Genomic DNA, 20,452 nt, shown 5'->3' with positions numbered 1-20,452 from the left:
TGACATAAGGTTGACAAAAGTTGATGTTTTGGGCCCAAAATGTTGCAGCCAAAATGTCATGGATACTGCCAGAAAAAAGGATGAAAAGATATCTGCAAGTTGCACAAATTGCAGATTTTTCCCGCTCAAGTATACGAAGCGGTATCTGAAGCGAATTTCACTATCCGGCACCGTATACTGTTAAATACTCTTCTTCAAAAATTCTCTGACGAGTATTTGGTACGACTATCCGACTTCACTTTCTCAATCCAACGTCGTATACTGTTCAACACCTTTTCTCTTGCAAAACTTTCTGGTGGGTATCCGATTTAATATCTGACTCGATATTCACTATTTGACCCCGTATACTCTCATCCAATCTGGAGATGGCTTTTTGTAAATGGCCCCTGGTGGCTGTCAAACTACCAAAAATAAAATTTATATTAGACCTACTACCAAAACTGAATGAGTATAGTGGTGAGTAGGGTTGTCTCCTCAGAGAACTGATAGACTTATCACACAGATAATTGGGAGATTTTTGGAAGGGAGATAAAAGAAACAAATTAAAGATGCAAGGGTACTGAATGTCTAATTCGCGAAAGTGTAGTAACTAACGAATATAATAAACAATTAATTAACACAACCTAGTCAAAGAGATAATCTCGGCATCGGTTCACGCAATTGATCATAGATACCTGAATTAATTCATACGTTCGCAAATAAATTGGTTAAAGCAATTCAACAACCGTCAAACCACCAATCTCTCCTTAATTATATGGTAGTCCAGAGACGCTCGAAGGATTTAATCTATTCACAGATTTAGGAATTAGAGAGACCCAATTCTAGTTAACAAACACACATGCGGGTTCATTTAAACTAGATTAATTATTCCTACGGCACCGATTAGATTGCTTGCGAGACAATGAAATTGTCCCGTTTGCCACTAATTTAAAACAATCAAGTGATACTATTGGCACCCTTGTCCTAATTGGCAGTATACTATTCAGACAATTGAATAAATGGCCACATTGATTCAATAAATCCAAACAATAATAGGCTATTAAAACAAAGAATAATTAAATACCCACGAACGCAGACTTTAAAATAGAGCAAACAATTAAAACGATCTCACAATTATTCATGCATCGAGCCTTGATTATTCCTTAATTAGATAAAGGAATTAGCCTTGTCTCATAACAATGAAGCAATTGAAAACTTCAAAGTAATTTCGTTTGTGAAGAAGTAAAAGATACGGCGGCTAGGCTCTAACTCCCTACCGAAGGAAAAGAAAAAGATAAAAGTAAAACAAGATAAAAGGTCAAAGATGATTCCTAGTCTATTGCTGTCTTCTTTTTAAAGCTTTTCCGCCACCCTCTCGCTTGCTAATTAGAGTTTGTTTCTAAAAAGGATTGCTTCCTTATTTTCCTCCTTGAATTGTTGCCAAAAGTCCTCTCTGAATCTATTTTCTAATCCCACGCAGGTTCAAAATGTGTCTCCAAAGAGTAGCGGTAGCTCCAAGGATAGGACCCGCGGTCCGTCTTTTTAACGCAGCTCTTCGGTCTCTGGCGTGGGCACGCTTTGAAAGGACTGATCTTCTGAAAATTCACTTCTTTTTGCCACTTTTGACCTCAGTTGCCTGCAGGTAACACAAATCCCAAATATGAGCATGAACCCATTACTTTGCACAATAATTGGCCAAAATTAGGACTAAACATCAATGTAATAAACACTCAATTATCGCCCTATCAGCCCCGTATTGTCCTTGCTCCTTCATCCCTACCAAAATATGATAAACATTAATAACTAAAAAGGACGAATTCACAAGTCTTCTCAACGTTATTCAAAGACATCAAATATTGTCAAAATGGTCGCTCACATTATCTTAGGAGCTTAGAATTAACTATAAATAAACTAAAATATGTATAAACTATTAGATAAAATGGATACTTGTCACATCCTCACACTTGAATCATTGTTTGTTCTCAAGTAATGCAGAAAATTGACCCAAAATCAATAATTCAAAGTAGTGGAGTAGCATACCATGGAGACTCATGTGTAAAGGTACAAAAGAGATTATCATTATATAAGGTTTGGATCCCAATTCTAGTACTCCATAATATCGAACAAAGGAAAGCTTATCATACCAACATTTGATCAAATCCAATATAATGTATCGTCCCTAATCTAATCATGCTTGTCATGCAACTAGCATAATCAATAAATGTAAAAATTAAACTTGTAACCACCCCTTGGAACTTATACAAACAAGGACAAGAAACTAAGAACTCTTTCACACTTTGATCACATACTTTCTTTTTCTCTTTTTTTTCTCTTCTTTTTTTTTCTCATCAAGGTTTACTCAAGTAGTGAACTTGCTTTTTGACGCGAAGACAAACATTGGTAGATGCATGCCCCTGGTTACTAGAACAAGTCACAAACTCTCGTTGCTTTGCATACTCTTAATTCTAACACTGTTTTACACGAAGATCAACATTTGTAGATGCTGATCCCCGGTTACTAAGTGTTTCGAATTATTGGAGTAGATGCATATATGATCAATAATCATAATATTTTCATTTTCTTCTTTTGTGAAAGTTAAAACACAATATTTGATCCTTGCAAAAAACTAGAATTAAGGGAAAAATCACAAGAGAAGTTTCACGTTCATCAATCATACCAATCACACAACTTATATAAACAAATCAAGAACAATACATTTTATGAATTTAAGGAAATCTTAGTATGATAAACTCCACTTCATAAGACTTTAAGTTTCTTAAAAATGAAAATTCTTCACCTACATAACAACAATTTCAAAGCACCTTACACATAATCTCATATCAATAGGCACGACACAACCATCGACGCTATTGGTACTAAAGTTTTTAAAAAAATTTTGACATAATTTTTCCTTATATTTGGGCCATTCTCCCTGCCAACAATATCAAAATTCAACATTTCAAACATACCAATATCATCAACTATCAAACTTTTCAACAAATATATCAATTTGCATATGAATACCAAGGGATGCATTCAATTCCTACCAAATTACCCCCACACTTAAATTACATATTGTCCTCAATGTGAACAGGTAAAAGGAAAGAAAAGAAATACTTCCCTAACATAGTAGGTGATTTGTCGTGGTTGGGCGCCGTTGATTTCCAAATATCTATTGAAATATGCTCATTTTACTTTTATTCTTCAAACCTACAAAATGAAAACAAACAAATTTAAAACACACTAAAAGATAAGAAATTTAACAAAACATTGGATTGCCTCCCAACAAGCGGTTGTTTATAGTCATTAGCTTGACTATTTTGCTTCATTGTCAAGGAGGCGTTATCAAAGAGTAGTCCACCAACTCAGGTCGTGGTGGATCAACAAATGGTGCCTCGAGTGAATGAACCACATATCCAAAAGATAAGAGAGTAGGAAGGGGTATACCGATCTCAAGTGTTTGGTAAATATCAACTTGAATGTGCACCATTTGAGAACTCATCAATGGACTTGCCGCAGGGACTGCTTGGACAATTTTATCTTTGGAACTTGACTTTCTAAGCACTCCTCAAGAGAGGTTAAAAATGAACCACTAAAACTCATATCTTGAAATTCAATGTTGGTTCCAAAAAAATTATTATGCTAGGTGGGCAGTTCGCTATCAATACCACAATTAGATTCATTATGATCATCAACATGTAGTCCACCTTCACTTATGACATTTTTACCATTCATGCTAGTATTCCATTCATTTGAAGACACAACTTCATACAAAACATGCAACTGGTCATATATTCTACCAAAGTATGAAGTTAACTCTTCCATTCTATCCTCTATCCTAGCAAAACGGTTGTCTATCTCATCCGCTAGCTTTTCAAGTTTTCAATCGATTTCATTAACAAATTTTTCTATAGCTAACTCCCAAGATAGTTTAGAATGGTTAGCTAATTTTGCTCTTTCTAACTCTCCAGGAAAAGGTGTATTAGCCAACTTCTCAATTGCCAATTCTCAAAATGGTTTAGAATCATATTGGACATCAATAGGTTGGAAATCATAAAAATTTTGAAAATCACTAGAAGCACAATGATCATACCAACCATAATCATGCATATTACCCCAATTAGGGTCATGGTGATCAACATAAGAAGTGCAATGCCCAAATTCATCAAAATAACCCACATATTGTGCTTGCATACATTGATAATTAGAATGGTAACCTTCACATAAGTCATAAACCACATTATTTGAATCTTAGGCATTAACATTCATATATAACTCAATCAAATGCATCAAATTGTCCAATTTAGTATTTAATCTCAGCATGCCATCATCAAGGGACATACTTGCGTGATTATTATGAAATCCTCTATTGTTATAGCCTTGAAAGTTCGGAGGATTCAATTCTTCTCTTCCTCCTCTCAAGCATTGTGCTCCGAAATAATCTATCCTTCTCATTTTCTAAAAATGTTTTCTAATACCTCAAAAGCAAAATTAGACAAGGAAGATAGATACCAGTAACACACTCGACAAAAACAAAAACAAAACATAACAAAATAAAATACATACAAACAAACACACCAATACACAAACGAAAAAAAGGACAAAAATAACACAAGGGATCAAATAAAAATGTCTAAACTAATAGAGTTACTCTTCACGCTGATATTGCCACAAATCTTCCCCAACAGTGGCGCCAAAAACTTGTCATGCGCGGGTTATGTATACAACAATGAAGCTCAATCCACAGTCAAGTTTTGAATTTATAATCTCCTGAACTACTCCATACGCGATTTGTCGCAAGTATACGAGTCATGGGTGAGTATAGGGTAATTAGGGTCGAACCCACAGGGAAGACGGACAACTAGCAGCACTACTAAAGTTTCTCTATTATTTAGACTACCAACAAATTAAAATCAACAAATCTAAACTACTAATGGGAAGAAAATACAAATGAAAACTCCCCGAGTAATGGAATCTCTATCTACTCATACTAGTGCTATTTCTCGACTAGTTGAATATTAAAATTTCGGTTAAAACATGGCGTAATTTCCTTGTATACGTGATACCCGCTTTCGCCAGTGTACCAATCATACCTATAGCTAATCCATATCTACTTTCGTGGTTATGAAATCAATCATAAGCTCATTTGTTTCTATGAAATTACTACAAAACAAGCCACAAAGATACACCTCTACTTTCGTGAATGTACTCTCTAGGTTTAACACTTTATTGAACTAGTGTCAAATTCCAATTTTCATTGCAAATCTAACACCTTGAGATTATCACAATCAATGGCCAGTTAATCATGATTTTGAGAACAAAAGGGCTAAATAACTCAATCAAGATAATAGCCCAAAATAATCAAGAAATCAACACATAGCAATTATAGATAGTTCAACCAAATACCCAAGGCATAAACTTTAAAACAACATCACAAACATAATATCCAAAACTTGCATTAACAAAACTTAAAATCCAATACAAAGATAAAGAGGTGGAGAGAAGAAAAACTCTTATCACTAGAGCTTCTTGAACCTCTGCATCTTCATCTCCATCGGCCTCCTTGTTGAGCCAATACAAGAGTGGATGAACACACGCTATAATATCCTACACTAAAACAAGAAAAGAAAGAGAGGAGAACTACATTTGTTGAGGATTTGTGTCTTGCCTCAAAGGGCAAGACACAATCTCTTTTGTTTTTTTTCTTTGCTTCAAGACTCTTTCTCTCTCTAAAACCTACTAAAACTAAAACTCTCAAAAGCCTCTTCTTGGACTAAAGGCCCCTATATTTGTAATCTTCAAAGTCTCTTGAATCTTCCGCAAGAAGCTTGGCTTGGTGTTGAAGAGTCAAGATTGTGAAATGAAATGACATAAAGTTGGCAAAAGTTGATGTTTTGGACCCAAAATGTTGCTGCCAAAATGTCATGGATACTGCCAGAAAAAGGATGAAAAGGTATCTGCAAGTTGTGCAAGTTGCACAAATTGCAGATTTTTCCCGCTCAAGTATACGAAGCAGTATCTGAAGCGAATTTCACTATCTGGCGCCATACACTGTTAAACACTCTTTTTTGAAAAATTCTCTGATGAGTATTTGGCGCGACTATCCGACTTCACTTTCTCAATCCGACGTCGAATACTACTCAACATCTTTTCTCTTGCAAAACCTTCTGGTGAGTATCCGGTTTAATATCTGATTCTAAATTCACTATCCGGCCCCGTATTGCCTTAGCTCCTTCATCTCTACCAAAATATGATAAACATTAACAACTAAAAGGGACAAATTCACAAGTCTTCTCAACGTTATTCAAAGACATCAAATATTGCCAAAATGGCCACTCATATTATTTTAGGAGCTCAAAATTAATTATAAATAAACTAAAATATGCATAAACTATTAGGTAAAATGGACACTTGTCAGTACAGACCCTTCTGTCAAAGGTGGTGAAGAGGATGAGGGTGTTGATGACCAGGCTATAAAAGTGGTCAACATTGTTCACATATTTAGGCTCTAGAAGCAGCCTACTTTTGGCAATAAACAATTTGTTGCATGCATGAAGAAGTATAACAAGCTGTTGATGCCAAAGCTAGATGTTGAGCAGCAAGAGAGTATTAAGGGTGCAACCAAGTTCTTGCCCTCAAAGCTTAGCAACCTCCAATTTTTGGTGGGGGAGAGCATGCATGATGAGTGTACCTTGGTGTTTGCTTACTACAAGGGATAGACTACACTCTGAAACTTTCCCATTTCATTTGATAACAAAACACCAAACAAAAAGAGATGAAAAAGTAATATGAATACAAAAATCTTTTGTTATTTATTTTAATTTCTTGAAAACATATTATGCTCATTAATGTTAATTACTTACTTTTACTCGTCGATCATTTATTATGGTCATCAATTCCAATCTTTTTAGTAAACTACTTATAACCCAATTTATTCTAACAAACTCTATTTTCTACTTTTTTGGTTAAATTCTACAAACAATAAATACAAATACATGAAATATTTGAGGAATAAATACCCAAAAATTAAAGAATTCATTATGTGGATGTAACTTTTGAGGAAACATTGCATTCGCTTTTTTGACCATCAAGAAAAAAAGGTTTGAAAAATACTACCTTTCAAGTTATGCAAAATTTGGTTACACATAAAGATGATAGGACAATGACAACTATTTCAAAATGTTGAATCATTTTATTTTCTTGGCATATCTACATTGAATAATGCCATTCAATCATTATCATTAATAATAAAAATTACTATGCTTCTCAATTGCTTTGAAGAATAAATAACCTACCTGGTGTTATGTATATTTTATTTGCTGGAATTTCAAGTCAAAATCTTATTTTTCAAAAATCATAGCAACAGAAAAAAATAGAAAGATGGTTGGGTGGATGTCACACCTTATTTGAATATGTCCATTTTCTATTTTTAGCACGTAATAAATAAAATAATTGGGGAAAACATAAAGAATAAGAAAACATAATAAAATGCTATTGGATTGATTGCACTAGAAGAGGATGAACCTTTGAGGATGATATTAGGAGATAACAAGAAGGAATGACCTAAGGATGGACATGGAAAAGAGGGCAAAAAACAGCAAAATGGAATTTAGGTGGGAGTAGACTTGGAAGTGGAAATATTTGATAGTTATACTTTTGTTCTCTTGTAATTTAAAATATCCTCTTAATAATTGTGTAAGGCGCATACGGAAAATAAAGCTAAACATTTTGTTAAGGCAAATTTTGTAGTCTAAATCCCAATATGAGAAAAGAATGGCATCATGAGATTTTGAAATTTGTTTAATTTGCAAAGTAATTTTATCTAAAAAATGAAAGGGATAAAGTATGTAGTTAATTAATAGATAATGCTCAATTTCCATTCCAAGTAATCAATTGAATTTGAAATTACCTTTTGCACAATATAAGCACATCTATGCCTCCAATATTTCATTTTCCAACTCCCTAGAAAACAATTGTAAGGATTAATAATGGTAAGTAACAACTGCATATTCTTCTATATTAGTAGATACAACTGTTTTCGAACCCAAAACAAGATTTCAGATGATAAATTGGTTGCAATTCTATAGGTGTAAATAATCCAAAAGTTCGCATACTACACAATTAATAAACATATTTGATTAAATTTCCTACACTAAAAAGGGAAAAAAATCCCAAATATCCAAAGACTAATAAAGTTGCATATATACTATCAAACTTTCAAACTTCAGATTTGATTTATGATGGATACATCTTTGACCTGCTACTACAAGTGAATTAGGTAGGCTATTACAACAACTACAATCTTCGTTTGGATTGGCTATTTTTTAAAAAACAAGTTTTTTAAATACAATGTTACAGTAATACACAATAACTCAAAAAATATCTCGTTCATACAATATATCAAATATTTCAAAAAACTTTTATAGTAAAATTTTTTCATATACACTACTGCAATAAAGTTTTTCAAAAACACTTCAAAAACAGCTAATCCAAACGGAATATATAGTATTTAATATGTCACCACTTGCTTACTTAGTTCATGTGTTATAATAACCATAATAATTGATATGTAACTATTTATAAACTAAAATGCTTGCAATATTAGATTACAACTCTACAAGGATGAGTTAAACCCAAAATCATATCTATGCAAGGCCAGACTTTGTAAAGGATCAAGATTCCAAAGCAATGGCTATTGATTGATAGAACTATTGTTAAAAAAATTCATTTTTAACAAAATTGGAAATTGTGTGACATTTACAGCTTAAAAATATAGCGAAGAAAGAATTTCACAAACTTGGAGAGAACACTTTAATGAATAACCCACCTATCTATTCTTTTACCTCTCTAAAGGTCTCAAGATTTATATCTACAACAATTTTTTTTGGCGAAATAGAAAATTTTGATTAAACATATTAAAAAATCATAAAAGCTTTCATAGCGATGCCAAGCTAAAAGAAATATTTTTTCTGCATGCCACAAACACACTCATAATAAATTCACTACCATTTTCAAAAATTAATTTAAAATGCACTACAAATTTTAATCTATTGATGAGAATAAGTTTTATTTTGTATATTTAGTTGTTGGTTGTAGGTATAAACCTAATGGAGTAGTGCTAGTAGTAAGCAAACCAAATAAAAATAGTGTTCAATCATCATTCATTAATATTGCAAATTAATGTTGCCAAATTATAGCTTCTTATAGTTTTCAGTCTCATTTCCTTGGCATTTCCTTGTGAAGCATGATGATTATATGTACATCAATAATAAACAACTGGTAAAGGAAATATATCAGCTGAGAACATTACTTGATGAAATATTTTCACATGACTCGACTGATTATCATATGATCACGTGTCCTAGAGAAAACCTATTCCAAAGAAGCATCATTTGAATGTTTTGAGAGATACATTAGAGCACCTGCAAGAAGTTATAAAACATCATTTTATTTAGGCCCAAAAGTTCATATCCATAAACTCATGCTTTAAATTGCTATAAAGAGAGAGAGCATCCAAACATTGATCAAGAAAAGTCTCCCTATCAAATTGAATTTCCTTAGCACTTGACACGGCCATATAATAGGAACAAACAGTAGATGAGGAGCTAACACTATTAGTATCATGCTCAAAAAAAACAAAGAGGAAAAAATACTATCGCTATCATTGTTGTTTGTATTAAACACCATAATTTCATTAAAATTAATACTAATGACAAAAGTTATATCATCAATCATACATAGATATCAAAGAATAGATCCAAGAAAAATGAATACTACAGATCTAAAGAATAAATAAAAATTAAGATAAAAAATCACTATCAGTATCATGGCTATTCAGCATAGCCACATTAGTAGATGGTGGTGGTAATTAATCACAATTCCTAACTGAAGGAAAAGATAAAAGCAAAAGGAAGATTGACAAATTGGAATTGGACGGTGGAAAGCTATTGAAACAAAGTGATCGGATGGCTGAGACTGAGAATTAGAAATTAGATGCAAGAGTATTCTACTTCTTTGACTAGAATGAATCAAGGAACATCGTATCCATGAAAGAGTTTTTAGAGTTGAAAAGAAACGAGGATTTTGAGGAGAAGGGGGACTGTTGTTCTGACATTGTTTTTAATTAATCTGTAATAGATTATCACATGATTCATTTCCTTCTGCAGTTGCTGTCTCTTCTTCCTATAATACTTTAAGCACATTAATAATCCAGCAACAATTGTCGGTTTTCATTGTTCAATATTTGTTACTGGAACAAACAGGCTAACTGAACATGAGAAACATCGGTACAAATCAAACTTTTGTGAACCATTGTCTGCATGTGCATTTCAAACACAAGTTCATCTATAATGAGTTTTATGCAACAAAAATGTAAATAAATTTATTTTGGTGGGGTAAGAAAAAACATATTTTTCCTATGATTTTGGTAGTGATTAGTATCTACAGCCTGGAAATTCAAAAGATACAGAACTGGGCCAATCTTTTTCCAAGGACTCTTCATCTTCTGTTCTTTACATCAGAAATAATGTGTTTGGATAGAGTATTAATTAAAATATTATTTGGAATAATTACTATAGCACTTTTTGTGATGTGATGTATGTGAAATAAAAAGGTGGTTAAAAATATAAAAAAGTAGATCGAAAAATGTGTTTATGATGCAAATGAAATATTATTTGAAAAATGAGATATCCAAACAATATATTCTAGGTGTATTGGTTACTCCACGCTCTCATCTTTATCTCTCCTCTTGGCATCTCTCTTGCTCTATCTAACTCAACCACTCTCCTCTCCTCTTTCACTACATCATAGATGTCTTGGATCTTTAAACCATTTAATATAACTACTGAATCACTAAAGTACCCCATTGGTTCAGCGCATAGCTTAAATTTTTCTACTTTCTATCCTACTTTTTCCATCCTATCACTAGATCTCGAATATCCTTAAGAATCATATGAACTATATATTTAGGAGAATGCGATATTTTCTTAAACACCTGTTGATTCCTGCTCCATCACAAGTGATACACACAATGGCCGCAAATGTGATCCTTCTTACTTGAGAAACAAAGTTTTGCTGAAAGCAATGAAACGTGCATGAAACGTGCCTTCTAATATTTCACCCTAGTTATATTTTGGACAGCTCATGTTACTTTGAAATGAAGCTTTTATTGGAACCAAAAAGATATTTGGTACAATAGGCCATATAATGATAGCTTCAAGGAAATTTTATTTATACGATTGAAATTTTCTATATTTATGGAAAGGATTCTTTGTCAAAGCCATTGGTAGAAAATTTGTTTAGGAAACATATATCGGCCAATTATCATCATGTTCAAGGTTTGCTGAAATGGGAATTTCAATAGATCTTAATGGGGTATTCAGGGAAGATATAGGAGGGGTTAAGAAAAAAAGTTCTCTGTAGTTTGAGAGTGTCCCCAATGAAGATGAATAAGGTCAAGAGAAACAAAAATAACAATAAAATAATTATAATTATGTGGTGATGTTTTCTCCTGGAGAGAAGTGCATGAAGTTGCCATTTGGGGAAAAGCATGTTCTTGTCTATTAGCATTTATTTTCTATTTTTCTATTTTGGTTTGTCATTGAGTAAGAATGGGGATTCAGAAATGAATAAGCGGTTGCCATTTTCCATTTTGCTAATAAATGCTCCTCATTGATTTTATAAAAGTTGCTCAAATGAGAGAATTGGAATTGAAATTTATGCAAATTAAGAAGCTTGCAGATGGTTAAAACAACAAAAATATTGGGACAAAACTTTTCTCATTAAACTTAGGGTTTGCTCGGGAAGGGTGTCTTTTTGGGTGGTTTTTAATAGATAAGTATTTTTACAATTTTATCTGCAAGAACTCTCTAAAAAATATCTTAAGTTTTTAAAATACACACTCCAAAATATGCCAAAACACCATTTTTTTTTTCTTTTTTGACCTTTCTTCTTCTTCCTCCTTATTCTCCCTTAGCCCGCCAGAACCTCCATGGGCCCATGGCAACTTTGCCGGCATATATTTTTTTTCTATCTCTTTCTCTCTCCCTACCTTTTTTGTTCTCTGTCCCTCCCTCTCCTCCTCTTTCCTTCCCTCCTCCTCCTTCTTCTTCCCTTTTTCCTTGCCACCTCTCTTCCCCTCCTCTACCTTCATCCTGGCCCCTCAATGTCGTGCGACTAGAGATGGTCGCAAGATCAAATTGTGTGACCAGATCCAGTCATGTGACTAGAGGTTGTGGGGCTCAAAAAGAGGAGGGGGAGGAGGTGAAGGCAAAGGAAGCGGAGAGGGGATGGCGGAGAATGGGGGAAGGAGGAGAAGGAGGGAGAGAAGAGGAGGAGACGGGGAGGGAGGAAAGAGGAGAGGGAAGGGGAGAGAAAGAGGGAAGAGAAAAGAAAAAAAAAAGAGGCGGCAACTGGCAGCAATGGAGTCGGCGGCAACGGTAGAGAGGATGGGAGAAGGAAGAGTTGTGTGGGGAGGAAGAAGAAAAAGGAAACAAAGGGAAAAAAAAAAGGAAAGCAAAAGGAAAGGAAAACAAGAGAAAAAAGGGGGAAGTTTTAAATTTTTTCAAATCCCAAATACATAAAAAAAAAATTTACAATTTTTATGAGAAAATTTTATACAAACACCCATAAAAACACACCTTTGGAATGGACCCTTAGTTCCAGGATTTTGTTACAATGATAAACACAGCTCAAGGATTTGAAGTAAAATATACAGGAGAAAAGTAGTGATCTAGCAATTTCATCTACATTTTTATTTTTTTTGGGTCCATTGTCATTTTGGATGACTATGTGCATTAAACGACATAACTTTCATAATAGTACAATCATTTAAAGTCGTAGTTGACAAATTATGGATTGTATGTAAGCATTTTCTTAATTTTCTCACAAAGTGATTTTTCCTTTTTGTTTGATTAGGGAAGAGGCAATCAATGACAGTTTCTTTTAACTTTGGATACTAAATATTGAAAAACTCCCCATGTAGTCCTAGCATTATGTTCTTATTTGATGAAGAGGGATGTTAAAAGAAATTAATTCCAATCCTACACTGGTTAGCCAAGATTAACTAAATCAACTAATGAAGATTTTAGATGACTCTACTCACTATTATTTGGTTTTTATGTGAAAACCCATTTTTTTCACAAAATCAATCCTGAAATACTTGAATTCATATGAATTGCACGTTTAGAAAGTGTTTGAAAAAACAAGACAATGCAGTACCATTTTTTGATAAGATTTATATTAAATAAGAAAAATAGTTTAATGACGTGTTCAGAGAATATAAAAATTGGAGAAAAATCCAAACAGAACCCTTGTTCATCATCATTAAAGTTCTTTTAGAGTTATGTCTAATAAAATTAAAGAATTATCTTCACTATGTATACGTGATTATATAGTATGATAATGTATAATTAGAATTAGTATTAGGTTTAATTTAGCTACTATTTCGCTTCTTTATTTTGAATTTAATTTAATGGACACGTGACTAGATGTGACTAAATTTTGTTAGTAATTGGGAAAGATTCTTCAAATGTTCCAAATCGGTTTTAAAATGGATATATTGCGAACCATATTTGATTTTGTCAAAACTTTGGGAACTAAAACTGCACGTGCTAAATATTGAGAATCATATTTGCTTTTGCCAGAACTTTAAAACCTAAAATCGCATATAGGCTAAAAATTGAGGACTAGTACTGCATTTTTTCCCAACTATTTTGACCAAGAAAATCTATATGAATTTCGACCGTTGTCAACGTCCATGCATAGGAGCAATGGATCATATAGACCCACTCTCCAGGTGCACACATGACAGCATATAGACCCGTTTCCCATCCTTAGTGCACATATAATGCATGGTTATCAAGCTGGTAACTCTCATTCATATCCTTAGAGACAATTCTACCAAATAACAGCACTGGATATCTTGACTAAGGGTCTGTTTGTTTGGAAGGAAAAGGTTTTCCGGAAAACATTTTCCATATTTTCTTTTGTTTGGTTGTCAATTATTTTGGGAAAATAATTTCCGATAGAAAATCAATTACACCCAGCGGAGGAAAACAACTTCCTCATCTGTCTTTGTGAAGTTATTTTCCTTCCTGAAAAGCAGTCTTCTTTTTCGCAGCGACATCTCCTCATCTCCGGCAAATAAAAGCTTTCAGTCCAACCAAAAGCCTCCGGCGACATCTCATAAGCAAACAAATCCCTCCTTCTTCGCAGGCGGCATCTCCAACTCCGACAAAGACCCAATTTCGGAGGTAACAGATCATCTCCCTCTCTCTCTCTCTCTCTCTCTCTCTCTCTCTCATTTTTAAAAGCTGCCAATATCAACGGTCATGTGTGGATGCGTTTGTGTGAGTGTGAGTTTGTGTGGTCCATTTCTCTAGTCATCGGAACTAGACTTTGCCATTGCGGCCGGTAACCATCTCTCTCTCTCTCTCTCTTCAGTCAGCTTTTTGTTGGTGAGCTGTGCCCGCCATTGTGGATGCGTTTGCTTATGCAGCCTCAGAAGCTTGTTTGACGGCATAAGCACAATCTGATTCCCGTTCCTACAATAGCATTTCCAACAAGGGTGAAGATTCCTCAAGTATTTCCAGAGGTATGATCTCTTGTTACTTGTTTTTTCCTCCCTTTTCCTTTGAAAAATTGTCTACAATTACTGGTGTAGATTCTTGAAGTTCCATTTGAATGAATTTTTAGATTCCTGTTCCTACAATAGCTTTTGTTTTAGTTTGTTCTTACCTGATTAGGGTTAAATCTGATTTGATTGATGCTAATGAATTAATTTGGCTGCTGAGTTTTGGGGGTTTTAGACCATTTGTAAAAGTTTTAGTGAATTCATTGAGTTTGTGAAGCCACGGGCTGATTCTTTTGTAGTTTTAATTGTCTCTAGCTTCTTTCGTTTGATCCTCCGACATGAATTTTGATTTTGTAGATGTCATTTTTTTCGCTTTATTATCTGGTGCCACATTTGATGGATGCCCAAAATGTTCTAGGATATAATATGTTTCTAAATTAAAAGGTCAATCCCAAGATATCCCATGAACGATCAATCAGTTTCTTTTGAGGAGCATTTGAGACCCCTGCATCACTCTGCAATTGAGACCCCTGCATTACTCTAGCTTTTTCTGGTACACTACTAATAGTCTACTGCTACGTGAATTTTCATAGATGGATCCCGGTAGTGATGATGATGAGGATGCTATTGTAATTGGTGCTGCCACTTCAGTCCTAGCAGCAGGATATGCAGCTCTTGAAGTCTATAAAACTCCAGTTGTTATACCTAAACCACCTCATGTTAATAGGGAGCGAGCTAGAGAGGATTACATGGATAGCATATTATATGGAAGTAGTTCGTATTGCATAGACCAAATTAGAATGGACCAAACTACATTTTTCCAATTACTAAATACTCTCACCATTAGAGGATTATTACAACCTACCATTCATATGTCAGTGAGAGAGCAATTGTTAATGTTTCTGCAAATAGTTGGCTATAATTTGAGGTTTCGAGTGGTTGGGGGGTACTTGTATAGGTCAACTGAAACCATACACCGCTATTTTTCCATTGTACTTGATGCCATATTGAAACTATATCCAGATTTAATACAATTGCCAAATGGTGTGACTCCACGAGAGATCCGTAATAGTCGAAGATACTACCCCTGGTTTGCTGTAAGTCTAGTTCTTTGTATAAAAATTAATTAACTCAAATAGTAGAAATTATTTTATATCTAATTGATATCACAAAATAGGATTGTGTAGGGGCTATAGATGGGACACATGTTGTTGCAAGTGTACCCCTTGAAATTCAAGGAAAATTTCGAGGTCGAAAGGGTTACCCAACTCAAAATGTGTTAGCTGCTATTTCTTTCGACCTCAAGTTTTCATACGTGCTTGCTGGTTGGGAAGGATCGGCACACGATTCTCGTGTTCTTGAAGATGCTCTTACAAGACCAAGGGGTCTACAAGTACTGCAAGGTACTTGTCTTAATTTATGTGAGTCGTATAATTATGCAAAACATTGTTAGATTAGGCAAAAGTAACTTTTTTTTTTCAATTTTAGACAAGTACTATCTTGTAGATGCTGGATATGGCATTCGCAACGGTTTCATTCCTCCTTATTCTGGAGTTCGATATCACCTAAAGGAGTATGATGACAATCCCCCTCAAAATGAAAAAGAGCTTTTCAATCTTCGTCACTCCTCATTGCGAACAACCATCGAACGAGGCTTTGGTGTTTTAAAGAAACGATTTAAGGTGGTGGATAATGATCCTTTTTGGGATTTTAAAACCCAAGTAGATGTGATTCTGGCATGTTGTATCATACATAATCACATTATGGGTATAGCTCCAAATGACATGTTCATGGAAGAGGTCATTCAAGAGGAACAATCTGAAACTCCAAATGTTCTGACTGAACAAGCATCTTACACACAGCCTTATCAAACACAAAGTGAGAGACGAGCAGAAAATAGAGAATGGGCAAGGAAAAGAGACGCAATTGCACATGCTATGTCTGTAGATTACATGCAAAGAAGACAAAGTAGATAATCTAGATGGTGGTTGTAGTTTCTTTTTTAGTTTTGTTTTGTTTTATGATAATGCTGGTTCGTTGGATGCCATGTAAGGTTGTCTTTGGCTCTATATGAGTGATTTATCTATGTAGAGGTCTCGGCGTTCTGCCTGCATATATATGAATAAATCTGCCTGATCATTGAAAGATTGCAGAATTTTTACAACCCTGATTGTGATTATTTTCATTTTTCGCTTTGGATGAATGACTTGAAGCTCTTAGAAACTCTTACAGTGTTGACAAGAAGCTCTTAGAAACACAGGATCATCAAACCGCAGCAGACATAACAGTTTCAATTCAGTTTGAGGTTGGTGATTTTTGGCATATATGTTTTTCTAAGTTTTTGAGTAGTAAGGGTCTGCAAAGATTAGAACATGCATTTTGGCCAGCAATGTTGTCACTGTCAAATGGTGGTACAATTGTTTAACTACTCTTGAACATGAAGTAGAAAAATCTCTTGATCTGCAAAAACTTCTGCCTATATGATTAACCTTGCATCTCTTGTTGTCCATTGAGAATTAACTTATGCTCTCCAGGGTCATGATTTTCATTCTTGTTGCAATTGTTAATGTTTCTGCAAATAGTTGGCTATAATTGTTATAAGTTTGTTTTATTGGTGATGACTATTGAAATTGATTAATTTTTTGAAGATGGGCAAGAAGGGAGAGAAACAGTTTAGGTGGTCAAGACCTATGGAGCGTTTGATGCTTGAGATTCTTGCCGATGAGGTGAAACTTGGGAATAGGCCTAGCAATAGCTTTAAATCAAGTTCATTTACACGTGTGGTAGATGCCATGAAAGATAAGTTTGGGGTTACGTGCTCGGTAGACCATGTGGAAAATCATCTAAGAACAGTGCGATCATCTTGGTCCACCATAGTAAAAATTCGTGAAAAAAGTGGATTTGGCTGGGATGATACTTTGAAGATGATAACGGCCAGTCCTAGTGTGTATCATGCCTATATCCAGGTAATTTAATGGAGTTAAGAATGTCAAATGAGGACTTCTTGTTCTTTTGAATTTTTGCACTAAACCTGGATTTGTTAGTGCAAAATTGGATTTGTTATATTGTTGATTGAAATTTCTGGTTTATGATTACGCAGAAAAATCCAGGTCATGACAAGTATATCCAGAATAAAATCGAGTTGTATGATGAAATGGCTGTTGTGGTTGGGAAAGATCTGGCCACCGGGTCTTTTGCAAAATCATTTGTCGATGTGAATTTGGAAACTCCATTTGTTCCTAAGACAAGTGTGGAGACAAGTGAAGAGACAAGTGTAGAACAAAAGGATGTGACTAGTGCAAGATCCTCAGAAGTGAGAGCAACATCATCGGGAACCAAACAACATCGTAAAAGAAATCGCAGCAATGAAGACATTGAAAAGATGTCTCAACAACTTGGAGAAGTGGCAGCTGCTTTGAACAAAATTAGTGCAAACAAGCTTGATGTCAACCAACTACATGAAGAGATTATGAATATAGAAGGGTATAGCGAAGAATTTCTGGACTTGGTATTCGAGCATTTGGTGCAAAATGAGAAGCTAGGAAAAGCATTTATGGCGAAGAGTCAAAGACTTCGTTTGATTTCTCTCGAGAGGTTCAAGAAAGATTGGGGCGTTGAATAAAGTACTTTGAAGTTGCAAATTCTACTTCGATGGCATGAGAGGAGTTTTGGTTGTCTTTAGCGAAGTTTTGTATATTCTGTAGCAAGCATGCTTATTCCATGGTACATGGGTTTAGTATGCAATCTGAAGTGCATGTAACTGAATTTTGTTTTCTTTAGGAAGGAGGACAATTTTTGCTTATGGCCTTTAACAGAGTGTGGCATTATGAGGTCCAATCTAAGATCTGCAATAGTCGCATGCATTGCTGTTTTGGGAGGGGGTTGCATCTTAACAGGCTCTGGCACAGGTTTTCATTTCTCTTTGGCAATATGGATGAGGGTGAAAGTGCTACTCTGCTAGAACTCCTCTTTGTGGATTGACATTTGCACAAGGCTGCATGATGCTAAATTTTTGGCCTAGCACCAGCAGTCTCTGTCTCTGTACTGAGCTGCTGTACATATTAAGGTGGTTTATTGGTAATTGGCCTTGGACTTTGCTAATCGAAAGCTCCATTGGTCGGCAGCAAGAATTAACAAATTATGAATAAATCCAAGATTCCATTAATAATTCCATTTAAGAATTCATGGTATAATATGAATAGATATTTTATAGAAATGATAATTTGATTATAATGGATAGAAACTAAAATTAACTTGTAATGAAATAAATGTTTTGAGAGTAAAAAAAATATTTGCAACATATCAACAAATATATCAGAAAATATTTTCAGTGACAAACCAAACACCGGAAAATTATGAAAAAAGGAATTTGGAAAATATTTTCACTTAATAACCAAACACTGGAAAATTATGGGGAAGGAAGTGATTTTCCAGGAAAATGACTTCGATGGAAAATATTTTCCCTAGGAAAATATTTTCAGTCCAACCAAACGGACCCTAAGAGCATGATGTTTTCAGTTCCTTTTTGAGTTAGTAATATAGAAGTACAATGCAAATATGGTTAAACTGGCAGCCAACACAATAAGACAGACGCTTTATAATTGAAGACACATTGAAAATTCAAATGCAATTATGGCAATTGTTTTATTATTCTTGTTATGGGAAAACATGGACAAACATGGACCCATTAATGAGGAAGGAAATTGAGACCAGAATTCTCAGCTTGAGGAAGTAAAAGTGACAACGAGAGTCATGCGTGACTCCAGAACAAATGGCATTTTCGTTTCTTTTATCTTATCCAATAATAATTGTTATGCAATTTGGACTCCATTAAATGACCCTCCATGCACCAGACTCATACAATCAAACACTAGATAACAATGGACAAAATCCATGCACTTGAAGTCCCTCTGATGTTCATGAGGCCTTTGGATCCAAGATGGGTCATCACTTCACAGCTCTAAACACTAGGGCCAAGCTTTACAAATCATCAAGGTCGAGATCAAATGGCATCTTCAATAAGCTCGAGCATGTTTGGTTTGAAATTATTTGAAATTTTTTTAAAAATAATAATGTGATACATTTGTGATTTGATGTATGTAAAATTAAAAAAAAATGCTCGAAAAAGTGATTACAATTTTTTTTTTGCAAAATATGTACTTGAAAATAATTTCTTTTGCACTTGTACTTCTTGTTTCTTCTGAGATTGTCGCTTGAGTTGCCGATTTCATTGTTTTTGGGTAGGTCAATTTAACTTCTATTTAGCAATATTGTACCCGTAGGGAGGTTAGGGTGGCGATGAGTGTTTGATTCAAAAATTTTACTACAAATTTTTTGTACGCTAACAACAGCCTTGTTTGGCAAACAAATTTTTTGCCAAGTTTGTCTGTTACAAATTTTTAAACAATTTTAGCTACAGTGACCTCAAAAAACTTCTCAAAATTTTTAAACAATATATTTCAAAATATCCATGTAGACACCAAATTTTGAATAATTTTATGTAGCATCTATTTCATGATTTTCATTTTAGATTGCTTGCATTTTTGTGTGTTTCGCCCTTTTAGTTGACCTATTTCATTTGCTATTTATTCTTGTTTACTTTTAGTTTTAGTTTTAGTTTTAGCTTTTAAGTTTAAGATTAGCAATAGAGGTTTTAGAAAAAAGAAAAGGAAGAAACATCAAAAACATGTTTCAATCATTTTTGTTTTATTCAAGGCTTTCTTGAAAAGGAAAAAAAAAAGAAGCAAAGAACAAAAATGAAAGTGGAAAATAAAAATGAAAGCGAAAAGTAGAAAATAGCAGTTTTGCCGCTTTTTATTTTTAGTTTATTCATTTTTACTTGACGATTAATTAAATTACTGTTTTTTACTTTATTTTACCATTTCATCTATTATTTTGGAA

General features: G+C 34.2%; 2 protein-coding genes across 2 annotated transcripts; both read left to right on the top strand.

The window, feature by feature from the left end:
* The first annotated feature begins 15,144 nt into the window (after nucleotides 1-15,144).
* Nucleotides 15,145-16,709, top strand: LOC113766058 (putative nuclease HARBI1). The gene is made up of 3 exons (XM_027310283.1): nucleotides 15,145-15,648; nucleotides 15,729-15,954; nucleotides 16,040-16,709. The coding sequence occupies exons 1-3, from the start codon at nucleotides 15,145-15,147 to the stop codon at nucleotides 16,525-16,527; spliced, it is 1,218 nt and encodes a 405-aa protein (XP_027166084.1). The 3' UTR covers nucleotides 16,528-16,709.
* A 599-nt stretch (nucleotides 16,710-17,308) lies between these two features.
* Nucleotides 17,309-18,344, top strand: LOC113764706. The gene is made up of 2 exons (XM_027308674.1): nucleotides 17,309-17,517; nucleotides 17,652-18,344. The coding sequence occupies exons 1-2, from the start codon at nucleotides 17,344-17,346 to the stop codon at nucleotides 18,171-18,173; spliced, it is 696 nt and encodes a 231-aa protein (XP_027164475.1). The 5' UTR covers nucleotides 17,309-17,343; the 3' UTR covers nucleotides 18,174-18,344.
* Nucleotides 18,345-20,452: the final 2,108 nt, after the last annotated feature.

The sequence above is a fragment of the Coffea eugenioides genome, chromosome 3, assembly GCF_003713205.1.
Source record: "Coffea eugenioides isolate CCC68of chromosome 3, Ceug_1.0, whole genome shotgun sequence".
In the NCBI taxonomy this organism is placed as follows: Eukaryota; Viridiplantae; Streptophyta; class Magnoliopsida; order Gentianales; family Rubiaceae; genus Coffea; species Coffea eugenioides.
This window is presented reverse-complemented; position numbering and strand designations above follow the sequence as displayed.